Below are 26,569 nucleotides of genomic sequence, written 5' to 3'. Positions count from 1 at the left end.
TTCAGCAACTTCTAAAACATTTTAGTTATCTGAAGTACTGCAAAAGACATGATACCTTTCATATTTGTAAAGTAAATTATTTGGGTAACCCTTTTTTTTTAAATTTGATTTATATTTATATTATTTATAATATAAATAATATTTATATTATTTCACTAATTGATTCTCGTTGCATTTCAACATCTAAAGGAATGTTATGCTAATTACCCCAATTGGTTGAGTGAGCGTTTCTGCTAATAATTTCCATGATGATTAACAGAAACACATTCATTAAAGAATTCTAGAATCCCTGTAATGATATGCAGTCCAATTCAATTAGTTGCATCAAATTGAACTGAAAGTATAAAGAAAATCAAAAGGAGTAGTATTCATTCCTTCAGGTGCCCCTTTTGAACAAGTCAAGAGATAAAATTCCAATTGCTAACTGAGACAATCAAGCCAGGAGATAAAACTTGCCTCAGATTGTTGATCCTTTTTCTCCTGACATTCCTTTCTTGGCCCCAAATGGCATCCCCAGATGTTAGGTTACCCACACCAACCCCTTACAATCTTACCACCAGTCAACCCCAGTAGGCCAGTAATCTGACACAAGCCACTCAGCTGGACATAAACCTTCCAAACACTGTTCTGTCACTTCGCTCCCTCAGTGGAGGTTTTTAAGAAGATATTGGACAACAGTTTGTCTGAAATGGTAGAGGGATCTCCTGCTTAAGCAGAGGGTTGCACTAGAAGACCTCCAAGGTCCCTTCCAACTCTGATATTCTGTTATTCCCTTCTATTAACCAAATCCTATTCTCTAGGTCCCCTCTTCACTAAGCGTCCAGAAGGATGAAAGATGGAACTTCTCACTCTGCAAGGTCACACATCATCTAACCTCATATCTCACACAGGTAAACCAAACACAACATGAGCTCCAGAGCACGGCAATCTAAGCAGGAATCCACACCCTGGTATTCAATCTAACAATGCCAACAACTGAAGCCCAACCTACTTGCCAGAACATCCTGAGAAGACTTGCAGCAGGGATGTTTTGTGGCAGAACTGGCAGCAGAGTCGGACAGTGAGGAGGTTGGGGAGGAACTTGGGCCAGTCCTGGGGGCTGGGGAGAGCTCGGACGAGGGCTCTGCATCGGAGGCAGAGAGGGGGTCAAGGCTATCTGATACTTATGTGCAGCCTCCAGAGTCTGACAACTGTGCATGCACAGAGCTGCCAGATGACAAGAACAATTAAGAAAACCAGGGAATCTATAAGCAAAATACACTATTTTCTCCTCAGAAGGTCTGGGAGCTGAAATGAGCATCCTACAGAGCTGAGACTGAGTTGAAAAACTGGGGACCATTACCAGGGAGGCATGTCCTCAGAAATTCAACTCAGTCAATAGAGCTATGAGACTAGAGCAACCCATCCTGGACTCTCCTGTTGATACTATGGAGAACGGGACGTGAGCTTTTGCAGGAAGCAATTAGTTCATCTGGCCGATTCAAGATTTGAAAATTCTGTTTGTGACTCTGTGCCAAGTTTGGCCTTGCCCTGAGTCTGGAAATTAGCTCTCTGGCAGCGTTCCAGGTGAGATAGGTGGGTGTTGATAACCTTCCTCTGAAAGACTGTTTATCAAGCCTTGCAGACTGTAAAGGAAGTAATTTACAGTCATATAAATAAAAGAGGTTTTGTGGGACTAAGATTGTGCTTTATACTTTCTAAGGAAGCCTAGGTCAGAACAGGATGGAACCGTCTCCAGTTAGAACCTTAGCCGCTGTACCCATCAACTGCCAGCTGTCCCAACCCAACACTTCAGCCCCCACAATAGCACCTTCAAACTCTCTGGGCAGAGAAGGCTCCATCAGGCTTTGTCCTTTTTGCCACCCTCACAAGAACATACAGGTAGTTCTTGACTTACAACCACAACTGAGCCCAAAATTTCTGCAAAGCGAGACCGTTCTTAAATTGAGTTTTATTTTATGACCTTTCCATTGCTAAGTGAATCATTTCAGTTGCTAAATCGGTAATACGGTTGTTAAGTGAATCTGGCTTCTTCATTGATTTTATTTGTCAGAAGGTTGCAAAAGGCGATTGCATGACCCCAGGACACTGCAACTGCCGTAAATATGAACCAGTTGTCAAACATCTGAATTTCGATCACATGACCACGGGGATGCTGCAACGACTGTAAGTGTAAAAATGGTCATACGTCACTTTTTTCAGTGCCATTGTAACTTCAAATGATCGCTAAACGAATGGTTTTAAGTCGAGGACTACCTGTACATGCTGCCACCTAATTTCATTTTATTTCATAATAACATAAGCTAATTTCCTTCCTTGCCTAGGTTCTTTTGGGGAGGGAGTGGAGATGACTTTTCTCTAAGGATGAGGTTCAAATCTGATCTGAGACAGAAGTGGTACTCTGTTATCCATTCCAAAAACTGTACATACATTATCCCCCAAACAATTTATTGCTTCTAGATTAATGACACTTACTTATTCTTGCAACGAAAAAGCACCTTATTCTGCCATATGATATAACAGATTTATACTGAAATATACTGAAATGTCATTTTTAAATGCTTTCCAAACAATTACTGTATCTTTATAATTGCCAAGATGTCATCTTTCTCCAGCTACATCGCACACAACAAACACAATATTTTGACTATTGTTGAAAGCAGGGGTGACATCCAGCAGGTTCTGGGGAACCGGTAGCGGAAATTTTGAGCAGTTCAGAAAACCAGCAGCGGAAATTTTAAGTAGTTCAGAGAACTGTCAAATACCACTCTGGCTGGCCCAAAAGTGGGGTGGGAATGGAGATTTTGCAGTATCCTTCCCCTGCCACACCCACCAAGCCACGCCCACCAAGCCACACCACATCCACCAAGCCACGCCCACAGAACCCGTAATAAAAATAATTTGGATTTCACCACTGGTTGAAAGGAATAGTAGCATTCAAAAGGGAACATCCAATCACCTTGACTAACTTTCAAAAGATACCAGACATGGTTATTCTGATTTATAAAATGAATTACAACTGTCGCTTTCACCTAGATGGAATGGGGAACATCTACCCATATTATTCAAAAGCTGGGTAAACAGGGGTCTTTTAATTGCTATCATGGATTTTCTGATACTAATAAAATATACAAGGGATTGAATTGTATGTTTTGTATTTTTACTTTAAAATGTACAAAATATTATTGTAATGGGTTATCTTTAATTCAGAAGCAAAACAGATTCTGTATTTGGACTCTAGAACATACTCTTCTTCCTACTGTCGGTGGCTTTCATTTTTAATATTAGAACAAATTTTATTGAGGAAATATTGCAAATATTGGTAGCAATAAATTGAAAATAATTATTGGATTACTGTTATATTTAAAAATCATTCATATAGCTGGAGAAAAGGCTGCTGTAACAGATTCAGTATAAACACTGGTAGATGCAGTTATAAATTACCCAAACATTTAAAAGACATTCGCAGTTTTGTAAGATACTCAACCAAATTACCATCTTTATATATTTAACCAGGCGCCAGACAGTGAAACTACTTTTTATATTTTTTTACATTTTCATCCAATCCTCCTCAGTCTGTTGTTTTCTACCATACCCAGAAGGCTGACAAAAATGGCCACCTGCCCATTAACATTCTATTCTCGATATGTATCTGAAATTATAAAAAAAAAATTAAAGTGATAAATTCTGCTTTTGCATTCTAACACCTTACGATTTGTTTTTATTTACCTCAAATTTATTATTTGCACTGTATGGTTCTTGCCAGCCTTTTGAAGTAGATAAAATCAGGAAATAGGAATTAACAGATATCGTAGTAAGACGTACTGCAACAGAATCCTGAAAACCTCTCAAACCTCCTCTCTACTTCAATTAATAGCTAACTCAGTAAAGACAGAGTTACCTTGAATTTCTTTCTCACAGTTTCTACTTTCCAAGCACATAACCTTTTTTTTGTTAACAGTCTATAATTCCCTGACTCTGCATCAGAATTTCACAACTTATTCTCTATCCAATATAATTTGGTTATTTTTTTAAAAAAAAAACTATTGGTTTAAGAGAAGAACATATTCATTCTTCATTCAACCGCCAGAAAGCTAAGAGACTGGGAGCGAAGAATGGTATCTTATCAGATATGTTTGTCACCCAGTATGTAGTAACTAGAGTTGATGTCTATGGAGATTCTCAGCCATCCAGGTCATGGTTGTCCCAAAGGTGCTTTTTCAAACAGGACTTTTCTTTGTTTTTTTCCTTGAAGACATTTCACTTCTCATCCAAGAATGTCTTCAAGGAAAAATAAAGAAAAGTCCAGTTTGAAAAAGCACCTTTGGGACAACCATGACCTGGATGGCTGAGAATCACCATAGACATAACTCTAGTTAACTCTACTTACTACATAAAGGTAGAGGTAAAGGTTCCCCTCGCACATATGTGCTAGTCGTTCCCGACTCTAGGGGGCGGTGCTCATCTTCGTTTCAAAGCCGAAGAGCCAGCATTGTCCGAAGACGTCTCTGTGGTCATGTGGCCGGCATGACTCAACACCAAAGGCGCACGGAACGCTGTTCCCTTCCCACCAAAGGTGGTCCCTATTTTTTTTTACTTGCATTTTTTATGTGCTTTCGAACTGCTAGGTTGGCAGAAGCTGGGACAACCAATGGGACAAGTAATGGGAGCTCACCCCGTTACGCGGCACTCGAACCGCTGAACTGCCAACCTTTCAATCAACAAGCTCAACGTCTTAGCCACTGAGCCACCGCGTCCTTTACATACTTACTACATAGGATGTGACAAACATATCTGATAAGATACCATTCTTTGCTCCCAGCTTTCTGGCAGTTGAATGAAGAATGAATATGTTCTTCTCTAAAACCAATAGGTTTTTTTTTTTAAATCACTAAATTATATTGGATAGAGAATGTTATGAAATTCTGATGCAGAGTCAGAGAATTATAGACTGTTGAAAAAGCACCACTGGGATAACTAGAGTTGTGCACAAACGTTTTCTTTCAAGCTCAAAACAAAACACTGAGCTCTAAAGGTTCCATCAACCTATTCTGGGCTGGCTGAAATTCTATAGGATGAATGAAGTTTGCCCTGATTCAGTGCTTCATGATTCGTCCAAAACAAGCTTGAAACAGATTCAAATGTTTCAGCAGCAGGACAAACAGTGGGAATCGAGAACAAGCCTTCTGGGTTGCCTTGCATCCAGCTGATCATGAAACTGGCAGCAAAGAAATTCAGAAAACTCTCCGCCTACTATTCTGCACTCCCTTATTAGCCCCATTATAAAATATGCAAATAGAATTATTTCCCAATTTTTTTTAGCAACAGATTTTTTTTTTTTTTTTTAAAAAAGCCTCCTATGTACTGCAAAGAATGGTAAGAGCGCATAAATCCTTTATTAAATGTTAGCTATTCTACTCTGGTGCCTAAAAGAAAAGGAAGATGAAATGTCGTAAAAGTAGGGGAGGAATATGCAGTCGGTAACTTGTTGCCAAAGCTAACGGACCACGATGGAACCGTGTTACAAAGGTACTGGAAGAAATCTGCTAAATGTTTACACAATTGAAGTAAATGACAAGCCACAGAAAGCTGATAGGTTGGATTGATTTTGTTACTCTCAAAGCAGAATTGTTGCAAGAAAAATATTTAAATGAAAACAATCCTGACATGAGCTATTAAGAAATACTCAGCTCCAAACGGATACAAAATATGAAATGCGACAATCATTTGAATCTTTTTTTTCCCCTTAGATTTTGTGGCTCCAGAATCTTGTTGCTGTTTTGCAACAAGAATTCATACACACACACACACACACACACACACACACACACAGATTATTTTAAGAATCAAAGCAAACACATGGAAATGCATGGAAGCTACAGATTAGCTGTCATTGCATTGAAGTATGACTAACACAGTCCTTTAAAAACAGTTGTAAAATAGTTAATAAGAGATTAAAATTATCTAACTATGAAAAGCAGTGAGTACAGTTATACACTGCACTAACCTGTACAATTACTGATTTTGGTTCAAGGCGTTGCATGAACCTATTCCCTGTGTTTTATTGCCATGTTCTCTTGCGTGAACTGAGCCAGTTATTTTTTTCAATAAAACAAATTCAAACAACCTGACTTCACATAATGTGTGAGTAAAGTCATGGTATCCTAAGATGGGCTGTCTGAATCCTACAAAGAAGATGGTAGAGAAATGACATCTAGGGAATGAAATTCTCTCTTAGTAGAAGAATGCATGCATTAATCTTTGCATACCTCCCAAAACAATAAAAAAAAATTATTTGCGAATGCCAACACATTCAATTTTACCTCAAAGACAGAAAGCTATTACAGCTACTCAGCAAATCTTTCAAGAAGCGCCTGCCACTTAGCCTGAAACAAGAACTGTCAGTCAACTAGCATTCATGGTTTGAAGGGAGAAATGCTCTGTTATTTGCTCTGTTATGTTGGGTGTTAACATACCATATCACAGCATTAAGTTTTGGTCAATCTTGAAGCTCAACAAGTAACTTTTGGTCAATCAGCCCATCTCAGTCTAACCTACTGCATGAAAAATATACTACTCTGAACTCTTTGGACAAAGAATGAGATGCTATGGTGATTATCAAGAACAGACAGGAAGAAATGACAGCTGCAATCTAATTATCATCTCCACAATCTATCTATAACCAGTAGTCACAGAAAAGGAAAAAAAAATTGAGACGAATCAAATTATTTCTCTGTCCATTGGGTTTTCTAGCAGGAAAATTTTAGGAATACCAGTAAATACCCCATTGTAATAATAAGGAAGAGATATAAGGTAACAGTAAGAGAAGTCTTAAAACCAGTAAAAACTACTTCCAACTTTCCCAGTGCAGGTTTCCTCTTGATATTTTTATTAACTACAGTATTATGTCTTTCTATGGTAAGGCAGAGCTATTGTCTTGAACTAAATTATGGATATTCCAGACATCCTGTTTTTGTATTGCTTTCCGCTCATACGAGAAAAATGTTGAAGGAAGATGACAATGAAAAATAGAAGACAATTTTCAATATTGGAATGGATGCAATTGCAAAATTTAACATTAAGATATATATTTCTGCCTAGTATGGACCACAACACAGCTGCTGTTTCCTCAATGTTTGCCAGAGTTATTTTCTATATTTGTATGATTAGAAGGAAAGAAAAAAAACATTATCTGGTTTGAGGGAAGCGCCAATTGTATATCAAAGGAAACAAACACTGTTCTCTGGCTCACTACCAAATACTTCACAGCCCTTTCCAAAAGGGAAAACTAGACTGAGATTTGTAAAGGAAGCTGTATTGGAGGAAATATGAGGAGGAGAAAAGGTATATCAGAACTTTGCATTACAAATGGAAGACCAAGGTAGCTCGCATTCAATACTGAAAGACCAATACTTGATAAAATAATTCTGCCACCGTCTAAAAATGCTTTAGCTTGCAAAATATAACGCATGCACATGTTGATTTGGGGAATGAAAATACATTTTCCTACTCCTGAAACTATTGCACATCAGTTCTCATTAGCTCAGATGGCATCACTGAATATTTATAGATCTTCCTACTTGGTAATTTTTATTGTAATCGTATAACGTAAGAAGGCTCTAAGCATCACAAAATTTAACTGCATAATACACGGACAAAAAGACCAAGCTATATCAAAACAGGAGCTGCTATAATAGAAATCAACAGCCACAATACCACAAAAATACTTCAAGTTCTATTTGCTCTGGATGGTCTCGGCTGTAAAACCAAATCAAAACCCCTGCAAGTACATCATTGAAAGATTAATTGTGCTTCAAAAATTGGAACTGGAGAACAGCCATGCCTCCACCCCCCTCTTCACATTTACTGTATAACTACTGGTTTGCAGAGATTAATTCCATAACTGCTTATCGATACACGCCTCCCCTCAAAAATAAAGCAGTATTTAATGCGGGGTATTTTTCTTCCTCGTCCCCCAGAACTGACCTTCCTTAAGACACTTCGGGATGTCTGGGTCAAGGCATTCCTTTCCCTTTAAGGATTCGATATCTTCAAAAGGTAAAATCCCTGGGAAACTCTGCTGCTGCTGCTTCTTGGAGCTATCGATCATGATGGGATTCCTTCAGAAAGGCAGCATCTAGCGAAGGAAAGAAACCAATCTACCAGCCAGCCAGCCGGTGGTATTATGCTGCTCCTTTCAGTCAGTTTGGCAATAATTGAGCAATTATGTCTTTAGAGCATCTGAAAGCAGCCATTAGCCTTTGCTTCCCAGCTTGACCCGAAAGTATATTCAAATGACTAAAAGCACTTGGAGAGGGCGGAAGGCTTGAGCTCCCAAACCCCACCTTCCTTTCCCAGGCAACTGCTCTGGATCCCTCCCCTTTTCAGCCACCCTGGTTCTTCTCCCGGTTGCTTTGCATTCAATATGCAGTTTGATGGTCAGAATCATCTGACAAACACTGAGTCAAGCAGTTAAAAATAAATCCCAGCCTTGTTGCAGAAGGAGCAACATTTGGCGAAGCTGCACCTAAGATGACAAACTCCTACTGGGGACTCTTCTTTTGGAAGGTTTTTTTGGAAACACTTTCGGCTGCCTGGTGCGTTGCGTTCTTTCTTTGATTTCTAATATTGATGACTAATATTAATATTCTAATAGAAAAAGGACTTGTACGTATTCTAATAGAAAAGAGGGTTGTACATAAGCCAAAACAGTTATAAGTTAAAACTATATTGACACAGATCTGTGAGCTCTGATTAGCCAATTATAGAGTATTAACATGTTGTGTGTTTACCTATCTACCGGTCATTTTTTCCTGGTCTATTTTGCTGACCTGGACCAGGGGAAAGAAAATGCCTGAGCAATCTGGAATAATCTCAAAAAAGAATGAAAGAAGCCGCACATGCACACACACACGCACGCACACCCTTGTTTAAAGCAACATGGGAATAAAATCTTCACCACCTTTGTGCAAAAACAGTCCTTTTTCTACAAACCTCCCTGGAGAGTAGACAACCATCCCACTCAATCAACACACCTCAAAACGGTCAGTAGGAAATATAGGCACGTGTAGGGACCCTCAAGAACAACAAACAGATTTCCTCCCGCACAACCCTGGTTCATTTCAATGTCCCTTGTGCAACAAAAAAAGCTCCACGTTGTTATTCAGAGGCAAAGCAAAGCAAAACAAAACAGCTGCTCCGGTATGGATACAGATTCAAGTGATATAACTTAGAATAGAAATATATTGAAAGACAAAAAAAAAAAAACCACTACAGAGATATGCTACCACCCCAGAGGTTTGCTCATTGTACAAGCACTGACCATTTTTTTTTCTGTTTCAACAGTCATTCTGTACACCTATAAATCCAAGGAACTACCAACCACCCAATCAAGGAACCACCAATTCAAACAAACAAACAGTCTAAACAAGCAACCATCAAGAACACTCCCACCAACACGGAGAGGGCAAGCCACTTATATATCAACAGAGAACAAACACCACTCCCTTCTAGCCCTGATGATGTTACCTAGTCAGGTAATGAAATGTCCGCAAGAAAACAACAGATCCAGACTTTAGCCAAGCAAAACATAAAGCTGAGGGGAAAGGATACAGCCGACCTAGGAAAGAAAATATGGAAGAAGCCAGGGGTGGGTTCCACTTACCTGTACTACCAGTTTGCAGCAGGAGCACGTGTGCGCTTTTGCGCATGCGCAGATCACCCATGATGATGTCGTGACAGGTGGGTGGAGCCTCCCGCCGGTTTTACTACCGGTTCTTTAGAACCGGACCGAACAGGGATCAACCCACCACTGGGAGAAGCAAAAAAAAAAAAATTAAGGAAAATAAAGGAGGAAATGGAGCTATGGATAAGACGGGGACCACCAATTGCAGAGGAGGCAGAGGAACCAGTTGCAAGCCACGGGAACATTAGATCAGGTGGGAAAAGGCGATTTAGAGAAATAAAAGGAGGAGAGCTGTTATGCTGTACTGGGGAAGGAGTAGGAAGCCTTTAAGCTCAGCCACACAAGCTCCCTGGGTAAATTTGGGCGGGTTCAGGGGTGGGCTGCTGGGGGTTCGCAGGGGTTCGGGAGAACCTCTAGCTAAGATTCTGTGCAGTTCGGAAAACCCCCAAATCCCACTCTTGGCTGGCCCCTCCCACCCCGCCCCTCCCAGGAGTCCCCATGCCCGTTTTGGATGCAGGTAAGTGCAGGGCATGCACTGAGGCTCAGGGAGGGCAAAAAACGGGCCTACTGGAAGTTCGGGAAGGCTGGAAATGGGCTCGTTTCCAGCCTCCAGAGGGCCTCTGGAGCTTGGGGAGGCCATTTTCGCCTTCCCAGAGGCTCGAGGAAAGCCTCCAGAGCCTGGGGAGGACAAAAACGCCCCCCCCCATGGTACAGGAGGCCGACTAGGCCATGCCCACCCTGCAACCAGGCAGAGAACCCCTTGCTAAAGATTTTGAAGCCCACCCGTGGGCAGGTTGCTCTCTTCTCTCAATGATCCAAAGATGCTTTTCCAAAAGGCCACTGGACTTCCTTAGTTTTTCTTTTTTTCCTTAAAAAGGTTTTGCTTCCCATCCAAGAAGCTTCTTCAGTTTTCAAGGAAAAAAAAACAAGGAAGTCCAGTTGTCTTTTGGAAAAGCACCTTTGGGACAATCATGACCTGGACAATGAAGAATCTCCATAGACATCTCTCAATAACCAATCTATCTTACAGATTTATTGTGGGGAAAAGTAGAATTAGGGGATATATTCATTCTCTCTCTCTCCATCCATCCATCTCTATAAGTATATCTATATCTATGTATTTATGCATTTATGTATGTATTTACACACACACACACACACAATCTTGAGCACCGTATTGAAAGTCGAGATATAAATTAAACAAATAATAAAGAGGAAGGAAGGTATTATTTAATTTAGCCGAAAATCCATCTTGTTGACCAGGAATTAATAGGCAATTCCAACATTTGAATGACATCTAAGTAACATAAAACGGTTTGCAACTCTCTTCTAGGATGAGCTTCATGGTGCCTCTATTCTTTTTTTAAAAAAAAATTTTGTATGACATTTCTTAAGCAGAAAAATTCTAATACTTTCTTTGTGCTGCAGCACTTATCCTCATTAAATCACTCCAGAGAACTACCTCCTCCCCCTCTTTGGGCTTTTTAATCTCTTATTTTCAGTGTAAGCATCCTTTTAATCTTTTCAGTTAGTAATCAAAAGCAGTTTCCAAAATAAGCCATCCAATCAGCGAAAACAGTTTTCCTTAATGGGTCCCTGGAATTTATTATTATTGTGGTACAACCAAAACCAATTTTTGAGAGAAAAGGAAATGATTTTTTTTAATTATTTTTTTTTTTGCTCTACTGCCAGCTAATTTTTATTGCTACTTTGGGAGCAATATAATATGCTACACGTTGATCCAATCCCTTTAGTAAATTCATGGTTTCTTCTCCGTACAAGTTAATCAATCCAGTTATAATTAGTAAATGTAAATTATGATCTTTGGAGAGCTGGAGAGAAAAGTATCAATGCTTTTGAACTTTGATGTTGGAGAAAACTCCTGAGAACGCTATGGGTAACTCAGAAAATATTTCTATTAGCTTTTCAAGATAAACTGGAGCAGGAAAAAGAAAGCGCAAGAATCACAAAAATATTTCTTTATTGTTCTGGATACAATAACAGAAACTTGAAAGCCTGCTAGAGTTTCCCTTTGCCCCTCTTATATCAAAAGGAGCCTTGGTGGCGCAGCAGACTAAAGCGCTGTTAAGTAGCACTTAGCTGCCAGCTGCCTGCAATTACTGCAAGTTCAAATCTCACCAGGCTCAAGGTTGACTCAGCCTTCCATCCTTCCGAGGTAGATAAAATGAGGACCCGGATTGGGGGGGCAATAAGCTGACTTTGTATAAAAAGAACACCACTTAGGGGGGGCCAAAAGCCCTACTAAGCAGGTATATACGAAAGTATGAAGGCTGTTTCTTAACGCATTGTAAGCCACCCTGAGTCTCCGGAGAAGGGCGGCATACAAATCGAACCAATAAATAAATAAGTAAACAATAAACAGAATCAAGGCAGGGTTGTTTTGAGTTGGTTCCTCACACTTTCGCCTTTTTGTCTGCGTTTCAGTCCTTTAAGAGCTCCTGCATAAGGGAATTTCCATACCCCCTTACAATTTCAATGGAACCCAGGCACTTAAAACTGTATCAGAATCCCAAACATGTTAGGCACCATTAAAAGCCCGGCCCCTTCAAAGCTTTCCAATAGGTTAACAGGCTCGGGGCCCTCCAGATCTCTTGTGAAATCAAGAGTCATTGGGGAAGGACTTAACACAGGTAGTCCTCGACTTACAACAGTTCATTTAGTGATCGTTCAAAGTTACAACGGCACTGAAAAAAAGAAATTTATGACCGTTTTTTACACTTACGACCGCTGCAGCATCCCCATGGTCACGCGATTTACATTCAGATGATTTACAACTGTCTCATATTTATGACGGTTGTAGTGTTCTGGGGTCATGTGATCCACTTTTGCAGCCTTCTGACAAGCAAAGTCAATGGGGAAGCCAGATATATTTAACAACTGTGTTGCTAGCTTAACGATTGCTGTCGTTCCCATATAACAACACTGGCAAGAAGGTCGTAAAATGGAGCAAAACTCACTTAACAAATGTTGCACTTAGCAACAGAAATTTGGGCCTCAATTGCGGCCGTAATTCAAGGACTACCTGTACTTTGAAAAACTAGAGGCAAATGAAAATTTGGATAACAAAAAAAAAACAAAAAAAAAGTGACTCGGGCTCATAACAACTCAAGAGTTTAACAGATGGTCAATAATAGTAAATGATGTCCATCAGACAACAAATAATTTGAGAGTAACTAATTTTACACACACACACGTGTGTGTGTGTGTGTGACATATATACCATGTTTCCCCGAAAATAAGGCCCTGTCTTATATTTTTTTGAACCCTGAAATAAGTGCTTGGCCTTATTGCCATGCGCTCAAAAGCCCAATTGGGCTTATTATCAGGGGATGTCTTATTTTGGAGAAAACAGGTGTGTGTGTGTGTGTGTGTGTGTGTGTGTGTGTGTGTGTGTGTGTGTATATATATAGATAGATAGATAGAGATAGATAGATAGAGAGAGAGAGAGAGAGAGAGAGAGAGAGAGAGAGATATTTTTTGAAAACATGCAAAAATGGGCAACTTTTATAATACAAAATATCCCCAGACCCTCAAAATTAAGTTCAGTATTCTCTGCCACAACACTTCCACTATGGATTTACAGGGTTTTCCTCTACTGTCTCTCTCTGTGTGTGTATATATATATAACATCTGCACAAATTCAAGAGATTTTTCCACTGAGCATTAATTTGGATTTCAAATACTGCATTTCTAAAATATGAATTTGCTTTAATTATGGTTATCATGACAGAAATGGTCATACATCACTGTGAACAATGCCTTGATAGATCTATATGGAATATGCATGTCATATATTTTGAACTCATTCTCCCCTTTAGCAACATGAACAACGTATGTTGACCAAGTATATGTGTCTGAGATGATCTCATCTTTCTACCCTAAAGGGATGAATCAGTGCACAAACACTCTTTTGTATACCGTAGGGTGATTTCTTACTCATCAAAAACACTTTTGGTATATAAATCAACTTCGCTTTCCCATTACTTCACTAGAGCTTGAGAAGAACAAGTCTCACTGCTGAGAAGTTAGAAATAGACCTAAATAAAAGTCTTCCTGGCAATTGCAGTAAAACAAACAAACAAACAAATACCCCAGGGACCTCTATCAAATTTGGCAGGATCAGTGTAATGCTGAGACAATTACTCCAAATGATTATTTTTACAAGTTCATTTTTTAAGGAAAGCATTTGTTGGCCCAGATATTTAATTGCAAGAGATATGCATATAGTGTTGATTTTAAGTAACGTATCTGCTTTGCCTATCTTCAACAGATAAAAATAACAATTTGGTAATGTAACAGAAACTTGGGTTCTTAACATGTTTTAAGAAGGGAAGGGAAGGGAAGAAGGAAACACTTTTTTTAAAAAAATTCCATTGCATTTTCTAGATTTTAATGTCCCATCATCAAAGACATAGAAATTATTAAAGTAAACTCTGATGCAAGTCTTTATATACTTTTGAGTTATGTAAAAAAAATTATAGTAGTATACAATAAGCAACTACACCTATGTTCTGGGTTCAAATTTTAATTCAACTAATAAATCAGTGTTGTATGGATCACTATAATAAATTGTATATTTACATTTAAGCCCATTCTTAAAGAGTTAATCGGAGCGAACACTGAATTTTTTAAAAGTCAGCCTTAACCATTATTTTCTCTAGAAAAACTAAAGTAATTATTCTCCATACAGTCCCCCCCCCCCCCAAATAAACTATAACAGACATTTTTGGATTAGTAGGACAAATTTAAATCTAGCATTATCTTAAATCTCTTTTTACATCTACATTAGCTATTCTGGTTTCAAGATTTTTAGCATATTAAGATAAAGTATGTATTATCTGAATGTACTGACTGGAAAGCCTTGGGACTGATACAAGGAATGTTGAAAAGGAATTGCAGTTTTACACACATATCTTTCAATGTAGCTATTTCTTTTCAGAGAGCTTTTTTTTTACAAACTTAGAAATAATTACTTTCTTCTAACCAAGGTCATCACCTACAAATTAGCTAATGCTATTTTTATCCCAATGGAGTTACCATCAAGCTTTGCCAGAACAATTTAAAGTGAAACAGGAAACACAAGAGAAATGTTTTTCAAAGTGGGTATAAATAGTAAGATCAAAATGAAGATCCCTTTATGAAGCCATTCCAAAACTGAAGCAACAGTGACAATCCTTTAATCGCGCGTTCATTTTTTATTGTCTTTTCTAAGGCTTCCCAGAAGGAATGTCAATAAATACCAGATGAATTTATGGACAGATATTTTATTAAAATCATATAATCATCCATGAGGTAAACACTACGAGGCTACAATTGAGTAGCTGCTGGTTGAGTTGAGATGTCTTGTTCTTAGAAGAAGCTTGTTTTAGCTAACTTCTTACTGGCAAAACAAACAACTCTTTTCTGTAAAAACTGTTAAGTCAGTAATTTTGGGAGCTAAAGAGATTTTCAGACATGTTTGGGCTTCTACAAGCAAGACATAGCTCACTAGCAACAAATTAATTCAACTCTTCGTACTGTATATTGTAAATAGGTCATTTTGTAGATTGACAGCAATGCCCTGAAGTCACCTGGAATTTAGTTATTAGTTGTTTGTAGACGGCCTATTTCATTGACTGAAGGCAGACGAGACAATAATTTATGAACCATAAAATGACATCACAACCAATGCATATTAATAAGAAAGGCTCCTCCAAGAGAATCAATTCCAGAATAAAACTCTTAAGTCCACGATAACTCATCATCACTGGCTAAGTCTCCAACTACATAAAGTGGTTTATTTATTTGTTTCGCAATAAAAAGTACAGAGCACCAACAGCAAAAAATATTTTTCAGAGGAAATATGTTATATTTAACAGCAGAAAGCTTAAATTAGCTTATGTGAAAGTCCTAGTATTCTTTAACTCAGGGTTTAACTCAGAATTTCCAAAACAATGAGTTTCTGAATCAGAGAGATATTACCAGATCCTTATTCTACAGTTTTGGGTGGCAGTCATGCACCCATGTTCAATTTTCTAAAAATACGTAAGTATAGATCCTTTCATGTTAATAAAAACAATGCCAGCTTCTCATTTCTACAAATAAAATTAGAATTGAATTGGGATCAGAGGCTGGCACTTACCAAAATATGCATACATAAGACCACTAATGACTATGCATGCTTCACTACAAGTCTAGCCAATATTCTGATTAGATCCACCTCTCTTAGCTTTCTCAATATATAGGTGAGTTCCTTTAGACTCTGTTAGTCATTAAATACATCATAATGCATTGATTTTTCAATTCAGCCTCTTGCTTCCAACCCACAAGTGCATTTATATACAATGATAACTTGCAAACAAATTCTTCAGTAAAAAAAAATCTTATAATCATTGGGAAATCAACATTAGACACTCAAGAGTTATAATTTAAATCTTAGCAATTATAAACAAATCAGACAATTGAGCAAAACACTATAAATAAAGGAAATCTGAAGTAAAATTCACAGAATGATTGCAACAGAATTTGCAGAAGAACAGTTCAAAGTCTCCATGGAAACAAGATTATTTTCCTGCTATGAAACTCTTCTGTATATATTCAAGCACAGGACAGACAAACATAGGCAGTTATCACCAAAAGAGCGCCTGGTTCAGTGCAGGACATAGTTAGATCTAAATTCTCCTTCACATTTAATGTCCTCTTGAAAAAAATACAGAATAAGATGATAATTAAATATATTAAATGCAATACATTTGTTACCATGTTAGGAATGTCACATTTGTAAAAATTAACCGAGCTTGCAGAAATAGTGAAGCTGATTTGGTCAGAGAAAAAAAAAAGGATAGACTTAAAAAAAAAAAAAAGACTGGAATCCGTATATGGATAAAGAGGTTGAGGAAAGGTTTAAAATGATATTTATTTGATAGAAAGAAGGATGGAAAGCATGATTGTATGGATTCCCCCCCCCCTTTAAATAAAAACTTTTTTTCTCTCTCTATTTCTTATTTTCTGTCTTTGCTTTTGTTTGTTTTGTATATTTTATTACACTGAAAAAAATCTAAGAAAAAAGAATGCCACATGTAGCAAAGGGTTTCAACCAGCTCTGGCCTTAGCCTTCCATCCTTCCGAGGTCCATAAAATTAGGACCCAGATTGCTGGAGGCAATATATTGACTCTGTAAACCGCTTAGAGAAAGGGTTGTAAAGCACTGTGAAGCGGTATATAAGTCTAAGTACTACTGCTGTTGCCATTGACTCAGCCTTCCATCCTTCCAAGGTCCATAAAATTAGGACCCAGATTGCTGGAGGCAATATACTGACTCTGTACATAGCTTAGAGAAAGGGCTGTGTAAAGCACTGTGAAGCGGTATATAAGTTTAAGGGCTATTGCTATTGCTAATTTCATTAAGTATTCCAGTGTACAGGTATTTTTTTTTTAAAAAAAACCACCCTACAGAAGACATGTTTAAAGGAAGAAGGCCGTCTTTTGAAAAGACCCCAGGCATGCCAATTTTCACCACACCGTTTCAAAGCAAGAACATTTTATCAAGTAACATTAACAGCACAGTTTGACAGAAGGCTTGGCATTCGCGCAAATGAAGTTATTCCTGCCTTAATGGAAATGCTGGCATAATTGCAACAGCCGAAGAGTTTTCTTTTGACTGCTTGCTTAGTGCAAAGAGATGCTGCCATTTCAAAATTGACCTTCCCCCCTCCCCCCCCAAAAAAAACATGAAGTATCTTTTCAAATACATTTTAAAGAAGAAATTGTAAAATGAGTTTCCATCAGGTGTCCTAAAATAAAGACAAGTTTTGCTCTCTCTTTTTTTTTAACCACGAAAATGAAAGTGGAATTTATCTGGGAGAGGAAAGAAGCCTGGAGATTTTACTTACAGGGATAATGACATACTTTCAAAGTATGTAGACGCTGAGAAGCACAAAAACTATGGAGAAGAGAAATAATGGAATTCAAAGCGTTTTAAATAAACAGCAGATACCTCGAACCCGATGAATCATTCTGAATATACCAGGATGATGCAATTTAGAAAATAATGATCAATTCTGTCTTTGCTCAGAATGTTAAGATACAGACAATATTGTCTGTCCAGCCACAGAGAAATTCTCCCATGAAAAAAAAAGGCATCATTGAAGGGCCACTCAAGTTTAAAGTCAAGCCCTGGAACCTTCCAATTAAAATGAAATTAAACCTTCCAATTAAAATGGTTTATTTAACTCTTTAACTGCTGGGCAAGGAGAACAGAGATCTATTAGAAACAGCAGGCCATAATAAATGTAAGTATTAAAGAGATATCAACCCTGACTGCTCTTTAGAAGGCTAGATCCTGAAGAGGAAACTCAGATACTTTGGCAACCTAATGAGAAGGAAGGAAGGACTCACTCACTGGAGAAGAGCCTAATGCTGGGAACGATTGAGGGCAAAAGAAGAAGGGGAGAACGAGGTGGCTGGATGGAGTCACTGAAGCAGTCGGCATGAGCTTCAATGGACTCCAGAGGATGGTAGAGAACAGGAAGGCCTGAAGGAACGTTGTCCATGGGGTCCCGATGGGTCGGATAGGACTTCGCAACTAACAACAATTAAAGAGATATTTCTAGCAGCATCACTCTTCAGAGCAAAGGCTCTAAGCATCATTCATTCTCACAACTGTAGGGTTTTTCTTTGGCCAAGCCTTATCTGTTTTTGCAGCTGAAGATGAGAGACAAGTGAGGACCGCTGTGATATAGTAGTTTTGGAGGCAAAGAAAAGGACGCAGATTGAAGTTCTCCCTTGATGAAAGCATCCTGGGTAATTCTGGGCAAGTCACTCACAGTCCATCTGACTTCAAAGGGTAATTGAAAAATTGGAAGAGGACATGATTTTGTTATTTATTTAATTATTTATTAAATTTATATGCTGCCCATCGCACACGAAAAGTCATTCTGGTTGGTAGGCTGCCTTGAACTCCCCGAGGGAAAGGGGTGATATAAATATGCAGTTAAGTAAATAAGGACAGCTTTATGGAAAAAGTTAAGAAAGTATCTGAAAAAGACTGACGATATGTACACTATTGAATTTTCAGGTTCACTGAGGAACAATGTTTCAAATTGGTGGGTTTTAAAAAGAAAGCAAACAAAAAAATAGGAACTAAACATAATTGTGACCAATCAAATGTGTTTATTGCAGGTTTAGGTCTTGAATAAAGTCTTTTACCAATATTTGTACTTGTTCTTATAGCACTGACACATATTATTTCTCTATCATACTTGTTGGAGGGCTTCTATTTATTTACTTATAATACTCTTATGCTACCTAGCTCAATCACAAACACTAGATTTTTATGTAGAATTCTAAAAAATAGAGACAGCGAGAGCAGAAACGCAAAATTCCCCAGGATTTCTGCTTTCCTACGAACAACAGCATCATGTTTGTTTAAACAGCTACTCATTCCCCCTTTCCGTTTTGAATCGAGTTCCCTCACAATTAAATGCTGGGGTTTTTTTGCTTAGAAAGAAGGAAGGAAATATGCTAGAATTGTACAGAACCATGTATGACACATAACACGTATTTACATGGATTTCCTGTCTCTCTTCTTCAAAATCCCCCCCCCCAAACTAAATTATAAGGAGAATCTCATGCCACCAAAGGTGATTATAGATGCTCATTTGATAGAAAATAGGGCTATCAGTGGTGATTACAATAATGTTTCCATAATAAAAAAAATTTCTTAATTATTTGTTGTGTGGAACCAACTGGGGAGAAATGGCAATAATTTCCATGCTTCCTGGATTTATGTCAGTGGCCACTGTAGGATACCAAGTGTTGGGAAAGGCTTTTCAATTGCCCTGGTATCATCTTAGATTCTTATCTTTTTTTTTTTAAATTTGATTTCTATGCCGCCCTTCTCCGGAGACTCAGGGCGGCTTACAATGTGCTCAGCAATATCCTTTTGTATATTTATACAAAGTCAGCTTATTGCCCCCACAACTGGGTCCTCAATTTACCTACCTTAGAAAGGATGGAAGGCTGAGTCAACCTTGAGCCTTGGTGAGATTCGAACCTGCAGTAATTGCAGGCAGCTGGTCTTAATAACCAGCTTAATAACAGGATGCCTTAGACCACTGTACTACCAAGGCTCTTGCTTGCTCTGTGGTGGCAAAAATACTTTAAAACATGTTTCTAAAATGCATTGTATCCAAACTTCGTCACTGCTATATCACATCCTACTATATCCAATGCTTGTCTGTCCTAGAAGCTTATTAATACAGTATTCATCTTGACATGCCACTAATCTCCTATCTGTTCAAGATTTATTTGTTCATTTAAAACATTTACATAGCTGCTAGATAATAGGCTAGTAAAATGTTTTTGCAATGCCATCAGATCACACAGCTCAGCTTCATAGAATGCAGAAATGAAGATTACATCATGCAAAGAAGAGCTTCGGTCTGTTAATAATAGAATTTATTTGGAGGCATACAATCTAAAGAGAGATTACCCTGCTGCGTGAAAGAAACCTATTATTCCATCCGGAGATGCTGAAACTGGTTGAGCAACTATGACATTTGCTGGAAAACTACTAACTGAGTCCTTCCAGATAAAGAGATTACTCAGGATTGCTCAAACTGACTTCCCAACTTTTGAGCAGCGCTTTAAAGATTCTGATAGAAGACTCTTTTAAATGAAATTAAAGCTAAAGATGACACAGCAGACAGGAGATTTATATACCTCTTGATTGTGAGTTAATTAGCTCCACTTCTTAGGACACAAACCTTACTGCTGATCCTAGACAGAATCCATAAACCGATACTTGAAGTTCTTTTCCAAACAGATAAGCTTATCAATTTCTCTCTCTCTCTCTCTTTTAACCAATTATGGGACTTTCTATCAAGGAAACAATATTACTCACAAGTTTTACAAGGCCGATATGAAAAAAAACCCAGCATCCTTTCCTCAATTGGGGATGAGGAAGAGGGACATTCTAAAAATATTTCTCTGACAAGTCTTACGAATGTAACCTAAAAAGATTCTTGGTTTGACTGAGTGATAGAAACCAAAAATATTCAGCTTTTAAAAATTAACATTTTAGTTTTATTAACTAAGAGTACAATGGCTTCAAAGCTTATTGTACCTAGGCGTTAGTTCAATATCCCGCTTTCCTTCCAAAGCAGTAAACATAACATATAGATAGGACAAATCAGACCTGTTCTGTGGGCAGAAGGAATCTCTCTCTTTCTCTTTCTTTCCCTCTCTCTCTCTCTCTCTCTCACACACACACACAGAGTTCTTGTTTAAAATCTTCCCTCCTCCAGGCTGCTATTTGCCCTAAGGAAGATGATATTCCAATGACCTCATGGTGTGAGACAAATGTCTAAAAAATCTACTGCCACTCTCACTTTGATGTCGCATTTAAATGGGCTTTCCCCATAAGTGTTTTACAAACAAACCATATACCTCACATTTGCTTACCGAACATAACGTCAAGCTTCTCCATTCTGCCCAATCATAAATATCCAGCAATCTTCATGACAAGTTTATTCACAGCCCTATTTTATTTCTGCGTTTTATTTACTTGCCTCGGTTAAATATATTAAGTTGCAACCCATTTTTCACATGAAGTAAAAACAATCCAACTCATTGGAAGTTTATTTCCTGTTACTGTTTTCTGTTAGGTCATTTATAGGATATCATGGCATTCTTAAAAGCCATTTTACAGAAAATGTTTGAAACTTCATTCATCCAATCGCTACACTCAAGCTTTTTTTTTTAATACTTCAGGAAAAGGAACATCCTGAATTGAGAGATATCCTTTGGGGAAATGCTAAACTGATCTCCAAATAAACAATGTTTTTATCCACACACAAAAAAGGTCTGGAAATTTACATGAAGATTGAATATTAATATCCATATAATTTTTTCTTTTCTTTTTTACTGTTAAAATTTGGACATCAAATTGCATTTCTAGTTATTTTGTTAAAGCAAAGGGACAGAGTCCATAATAAATCTCACTAAAAGTGACAGAGATTTAGCTTAAGTGTTTACCAAAAGGAATGACTCTACAGAAATTCTTTTAAGAAGCCTGTGAAAATGTCAGCAGAGAGTTGATTTTAGAGGTCAGTTCTCTGGAGACCACTGGAGCTTGGCCTGTGGGTCTTTTCACATGCTTTAATATTTGAAATTTGTTCCTTGCAGACACTGACAGATGCCTAGGGAATGCTGGAATTGTGGGAACTGGCAGTCCTGAGGACAATGACAGGCTAAATGGGAAATAGTACATACAAGATCTGCCTCCACATTTCTTATAAGCTAAGAGACGTCATTGCTTAGATAAAAGACACAAATTGACAAAATGATTCACACGTCACAGTTTCCTTCCCGTCGATTTTTACCATACTGGACCCCAAGTGAATTTAATTTACAGTGAATTTCACTACATGTTGCGATTTTGTATTTATATCATGGAACAGCATTGATCAAAGAAGTATGGCTTAAATAACAATAATTTAAAAAAAATCAAAACTTTAAAAACAACAGAACTGGATTTAAAAGATAGCCTTGCGTATCAGGTTATCAATTTGTTTGCAACAATTTTTGTTTTCCACATTTAAAGACCATGGGAAGAACTGCGTCTCTGTGGATTTGGGATTATAAAGGTTAAAAACAGTGATTTTTAAAATGAAAGCTGGAGAGTAAAGAATTTGAAGACTAACTGTAAGCAAAGCCACTTTCAAAATCAAAATCTCGGATCAGTACTAAAAGCTTTTTGATGAAAGACTTTAGAGGAATTATATTTTTGGAAGACTGGCCTCACCAACAGTTGATTTGTACTCAACTATATAAAACAACAACTAGCTCAGAGGCCAGAAAATGTCATACTTCCTTTTAGACCACTTCTAATTTGTGCAGAATTCCCTATGGACTCTGGATAACTTAACATACTGCATTTCCTAAGTTCATGCTGAGAAGATAAATGAACTTGAAGCCTGCGTTTTTATGACAAAAACAAGGCAATGCCTCATGACACAATGAATTCCCGTTGGCAAGATATACAACATTGTTTTCACACTCTGTATTTCAAAGTAAGGCAGCAATGGAAAAAAATACATTGGATCAACCTCCATTAAAGAAGCCCAAAGGACAGAGCTGATCAATGAGTTGCTGCAATAATAGGTGATGTATTAAAATCAGGTCCAAAAAAAAAAAAGAGCTGGGCTTCACACAATGTATTCCATCTGATACTTTTGTTGTTAGTTGCGTAGTTGTGCCCGACCCATCACGATCCCATGGACAACGTTCCTCCAGGTCTTCCTGTCCTCTACCATCCTCTGGAGTCCATTTAAGCTCATGCCAACTGCTTCAGTGACTCCATCCAGCCACCTCATTCTCTGTCATCCCCTTCTTCTTTTGCCCTCCATCGTTCCCAGCATTAGGTTCTTCTCCAGTGAGTCCTTCCTTCTCATTAGGTGGCCAAAGTATTTGAGTTTCCTCTTCAGGATCTGGCCTTCTAAAGAGCAGTCAGGGTTGATCTCCTCTAGGACTGACAGATTTGATGGCCTTGCAGTCCAAGGGACTTGTAGGAGTCTTCTCCAGCACCATAGTTCAAAGGCCTCAATTCTTTGGCGCTCAGCCTTTCTTATGGTCCAACTTTCACAGCCATACATTGCAACTGGGAAAACCATAGCCTTGACTATACACACTTTTGTTGGCAGGGTGATGTCTCTGCTTTTTAGTATGCTGTCTGACATTGCCATAGCTTTCCTCCCCAGGAGCAAACATCTTTTAATTTCTTGGCTGCAGTCCCCATCTGCAGTGATCTTGGAGCCCAGGAAAATAAAATCTGTCACTACCTCCATTTCTTGCCCATTTCTATTTGTATTGTTAAAGACATAAAGAGATTCCTGTCAGAATAGATTTTCAGTCAAATAGGAAGACTGAAATGAAAGAAGTAAATATTGAGTATAAAAAATGATTTTTTTTAAAAAAAATGGAACCTGTCACTATTTGACCTGTAGTTTTTAATCAAAATTTTTGTACACAAGCAATTCTGCCAACATTATAAAGAATGGCTTTGAGGGTTTTTTTGGTTTTTTGTCACCGCCCCTCTCCCCCAATAATAAACTGTTGATTCTTAATATGAAGTGAAAAATCAAGTCACAACAAGCAAAGGATGAATAATCCATTTCAGGCTGCAAAAGAGATTATAATAAAACCTGCTTGAAAACTAGGATGAAAAGCTTATTGGAAGAAATCCAGAGAGTTTAGGATACATTGCCAATTATAAGCTATACATTCTAAGCAAACATTTTCAAGATCTGAATGGACTTGTTAGAACTTCTTTGAGCAAAGCCAATTTCCCTTTGCTGGAAGAGGACAAAGCCAAGGAATATTAGAAATACTGCAGTTATAAGCAAATTGGTTCCCTCTGCTTAGTTAGACTTCCCAATAAGTTATGCAGGACTATTGTTTTAATGGTTCATTCTCAAGTAAATATTGACTCCTTAAAAACAGGCTCTAGAACTATATTATCTTTGGTGTTATCTGAGAAGATGAAGATAACTGTCTGAATGAGGACTGCATTAAAATGTTTTCAATGGGACATAAATAAAATCATGGTCCCACAATCTAAAACAGTTACTACATTACATGCACTACTGCTATCTGACTTTAATGAAAGCATCAGCCACACTGGTGCAGACTACTGTCTCACCACTGTTGAGCTGATACAGAAACTGAAGTTTATTACTCCTCTTTAACACATCATTTCCAATTCCCTGGAAATTCCCTCCACAGCTACCTCCATGAGATACATTAAAAAGGTAGTTAAACAGAATTAAATTCACTATTAGGAATAGGCAAAGTTGGAAGATCTGATGTCATGGAGATTTCCAATACAAACCCTGATATTTCATAGGAAATCACCAGATAAGCATGCAACAGTAAAAGACCACATATGCAAGTGTGTGTTTTCCCAAACAGATGCGAAGAATGAAGACCACACCAAATGGAAACATGTTGAGTTTTCAGACTAGACATGCCCTGATTAAACCTCCTGTTTTTCTTGCCAAAAGAAACAGTGAAGGAAGACATGAAAACAAACATCCGTTAAGTTCTATAAATGACCAATGAAACGAACATTCCAAAACTGGATATTAAAATATAGGGAGTGTTCATTAGCTGAGTGTTGCCTACATGAGTAATTAATACATTATATATAAGCACTGGAGGATCGCTGCATCTGGAAATCCCCCCATGTTTATGACAGAGTAATGTGACCCATTTTCTGCAACATTATAGAACACTGAGCCATTGATCTTGGAAATGGGCATAAACCCAAAGAATGGCTGACTTAGATCAAAATATTAAGCATGGCATCAGCCACACGGCGTACTTACCACTCTTCCTTTCATTGAGAGGAGGTAAATATTGGTTTGGTTGCAAAGAGAGTTCTTGAAATTCGTGGGCCACTGCTTCACTGTGAGGACTAGGCGCAAGGCGTGGTAATAATGTCAAATCATCTTCCGGGTCCACTGTCCCCTTATGTTCCATTGTGGTCTAGCAACTAGAGATAGTGACAACAGAAAATGACTTATTGGCAAAGCTGTTCACAAAGAATAATTACAAATATTCAGCTACTTCAACCAGATCCAGGAGAATCTCTTCAGTTTAAGAGCCAGCACTCTTCATGATTTGCACCATGTATTTTTCTACTCTTGTATGCAGATAGTAAATGGCTGTAAATTCTGTTTCTCCAGCTCAAACAATCTCAGCCACTTAAAAATATGTTCTTGCTTCGAAAATGCTCCGCTCATTTTTATGACTAAAATCAATCCTGTGGATGCTAGCCCATGTCCTCTGCCTTGCTTGTACATGTGGACAAACTCTATCCCCAAACTCCATGTTTGTGGCTATGGGTTTCAGTTTTTTGAGGCTTACAATCTTAATGGGTAGGAGAATCCATTTCTGTGATGAATTTATTATCTTTTAATAACATGTGATTTATCTCTTCAAATCAGTTAATTAAAATTATTCTTTCACATGGACTTATCTGTTAAACACACCTTCCAGTAAGCGAATGGTTTGTTTCCTTGCACTAAACCATGGTCTGATTAAGACACAGTTGGCTGGATTAATGCACTATCAATCATGATATACAAACCAAAGGTGAGGATAGGTACCAAACTATCCCCAAAACAAGTAAATTCTGTCATGTGGATCCTGCTAGCAGATTACTTCAGATTAGTCCAATGTGCAACATATACAGTATTGCATCTTCTTCCATTTTATAATAAAAATAACCAACAATGCACAAATAGTCAAATAGCGCAGCTGAAAATAAATTGTGTTTAATTATCATCTCTTGATGAATAATACTATATGTATCTACGGAACATCGGTACTATAATTTTTCTTTAGCAGCTTTGTCAGCATACTTCCTCTTCAATCCAGTCAAAGGACCTCCTATAAACATAATACAGATAATTCAGCCTTGACAGAACACCGAGTTCTTGGCTTTTGCTAAATTGTGACTAATTAAAAACAAACCATGTTGGTTATAAGGCCGAGGTTAGGAATCTGTTGAAAGAATGTAGCTTAGCAAAAAGGGGCATTGGATTGGAATAAAAATCCCAGAATCCTTCTGCTGCCCAAAATTAAAAGTGTGTGTGTGTGTGTGTGTGTGTGTGAGAGAGAGAGAGAGAGAGAGAGAGAGAGAGAGAGAGAGAGAGAGAGAGAGAGAGAGAGAGAGAGAGAGAGAAGGGGGGGAAACCTCTCATACATGATATTCCTTCATTTCAGGATAAATTTGAGCACAGCTTTGATTCTATGGGGAAAATCTTGCTATAGCCAGAAAAATACAATAACACAAAAGTGTTGTTTCCAAAATGCTTTGCA

The 26,569-nt window shown here is 38.0% G+C and overlaps 1 protein-coding gene across 1 annotated transcript in view; it reads right to left on the bottom strand.

Annotated features, from left to right (window-relative positions):
• Positions 1–25,225, bottom strand: part of MRTFB (myocardin related transcription factor B) — a 56,441-nt gene extending 31,216 nt beyond the window's left edge. Inside the window, exon 1 of the mRNA XM_070955330.1 lies at positions 25,072–25,225. Within this exon, the coding sequence (XP_070811431.1) occupies positions 25,072–25,225 (154 nt within the window). The remainder of the gene's footprint in view (positions 1–25,071) is intronic.
• Positions 25,226–26,569: the final 1,344 nt, after the last annotated feature.

Source organism: Pituophis catenifer, unplaced genomic scaffold (genome assembly GCF_029215685.1).
Source record: "Pituophis catenifer annectens isolate HBS135680 unplaced genomic scaffold, rPitCat1.0.hap2 SCAF_16, whole genome shotgun sequence".
NCBI lineage: Eukaryota > Metazoa > Chordata > Lepidosauria > Squamata > Colubridae > Pituophis > Pituophis catenifer.
This window is presented reverse-complemented; position numbering and strand designations above follow the sequence as displayed.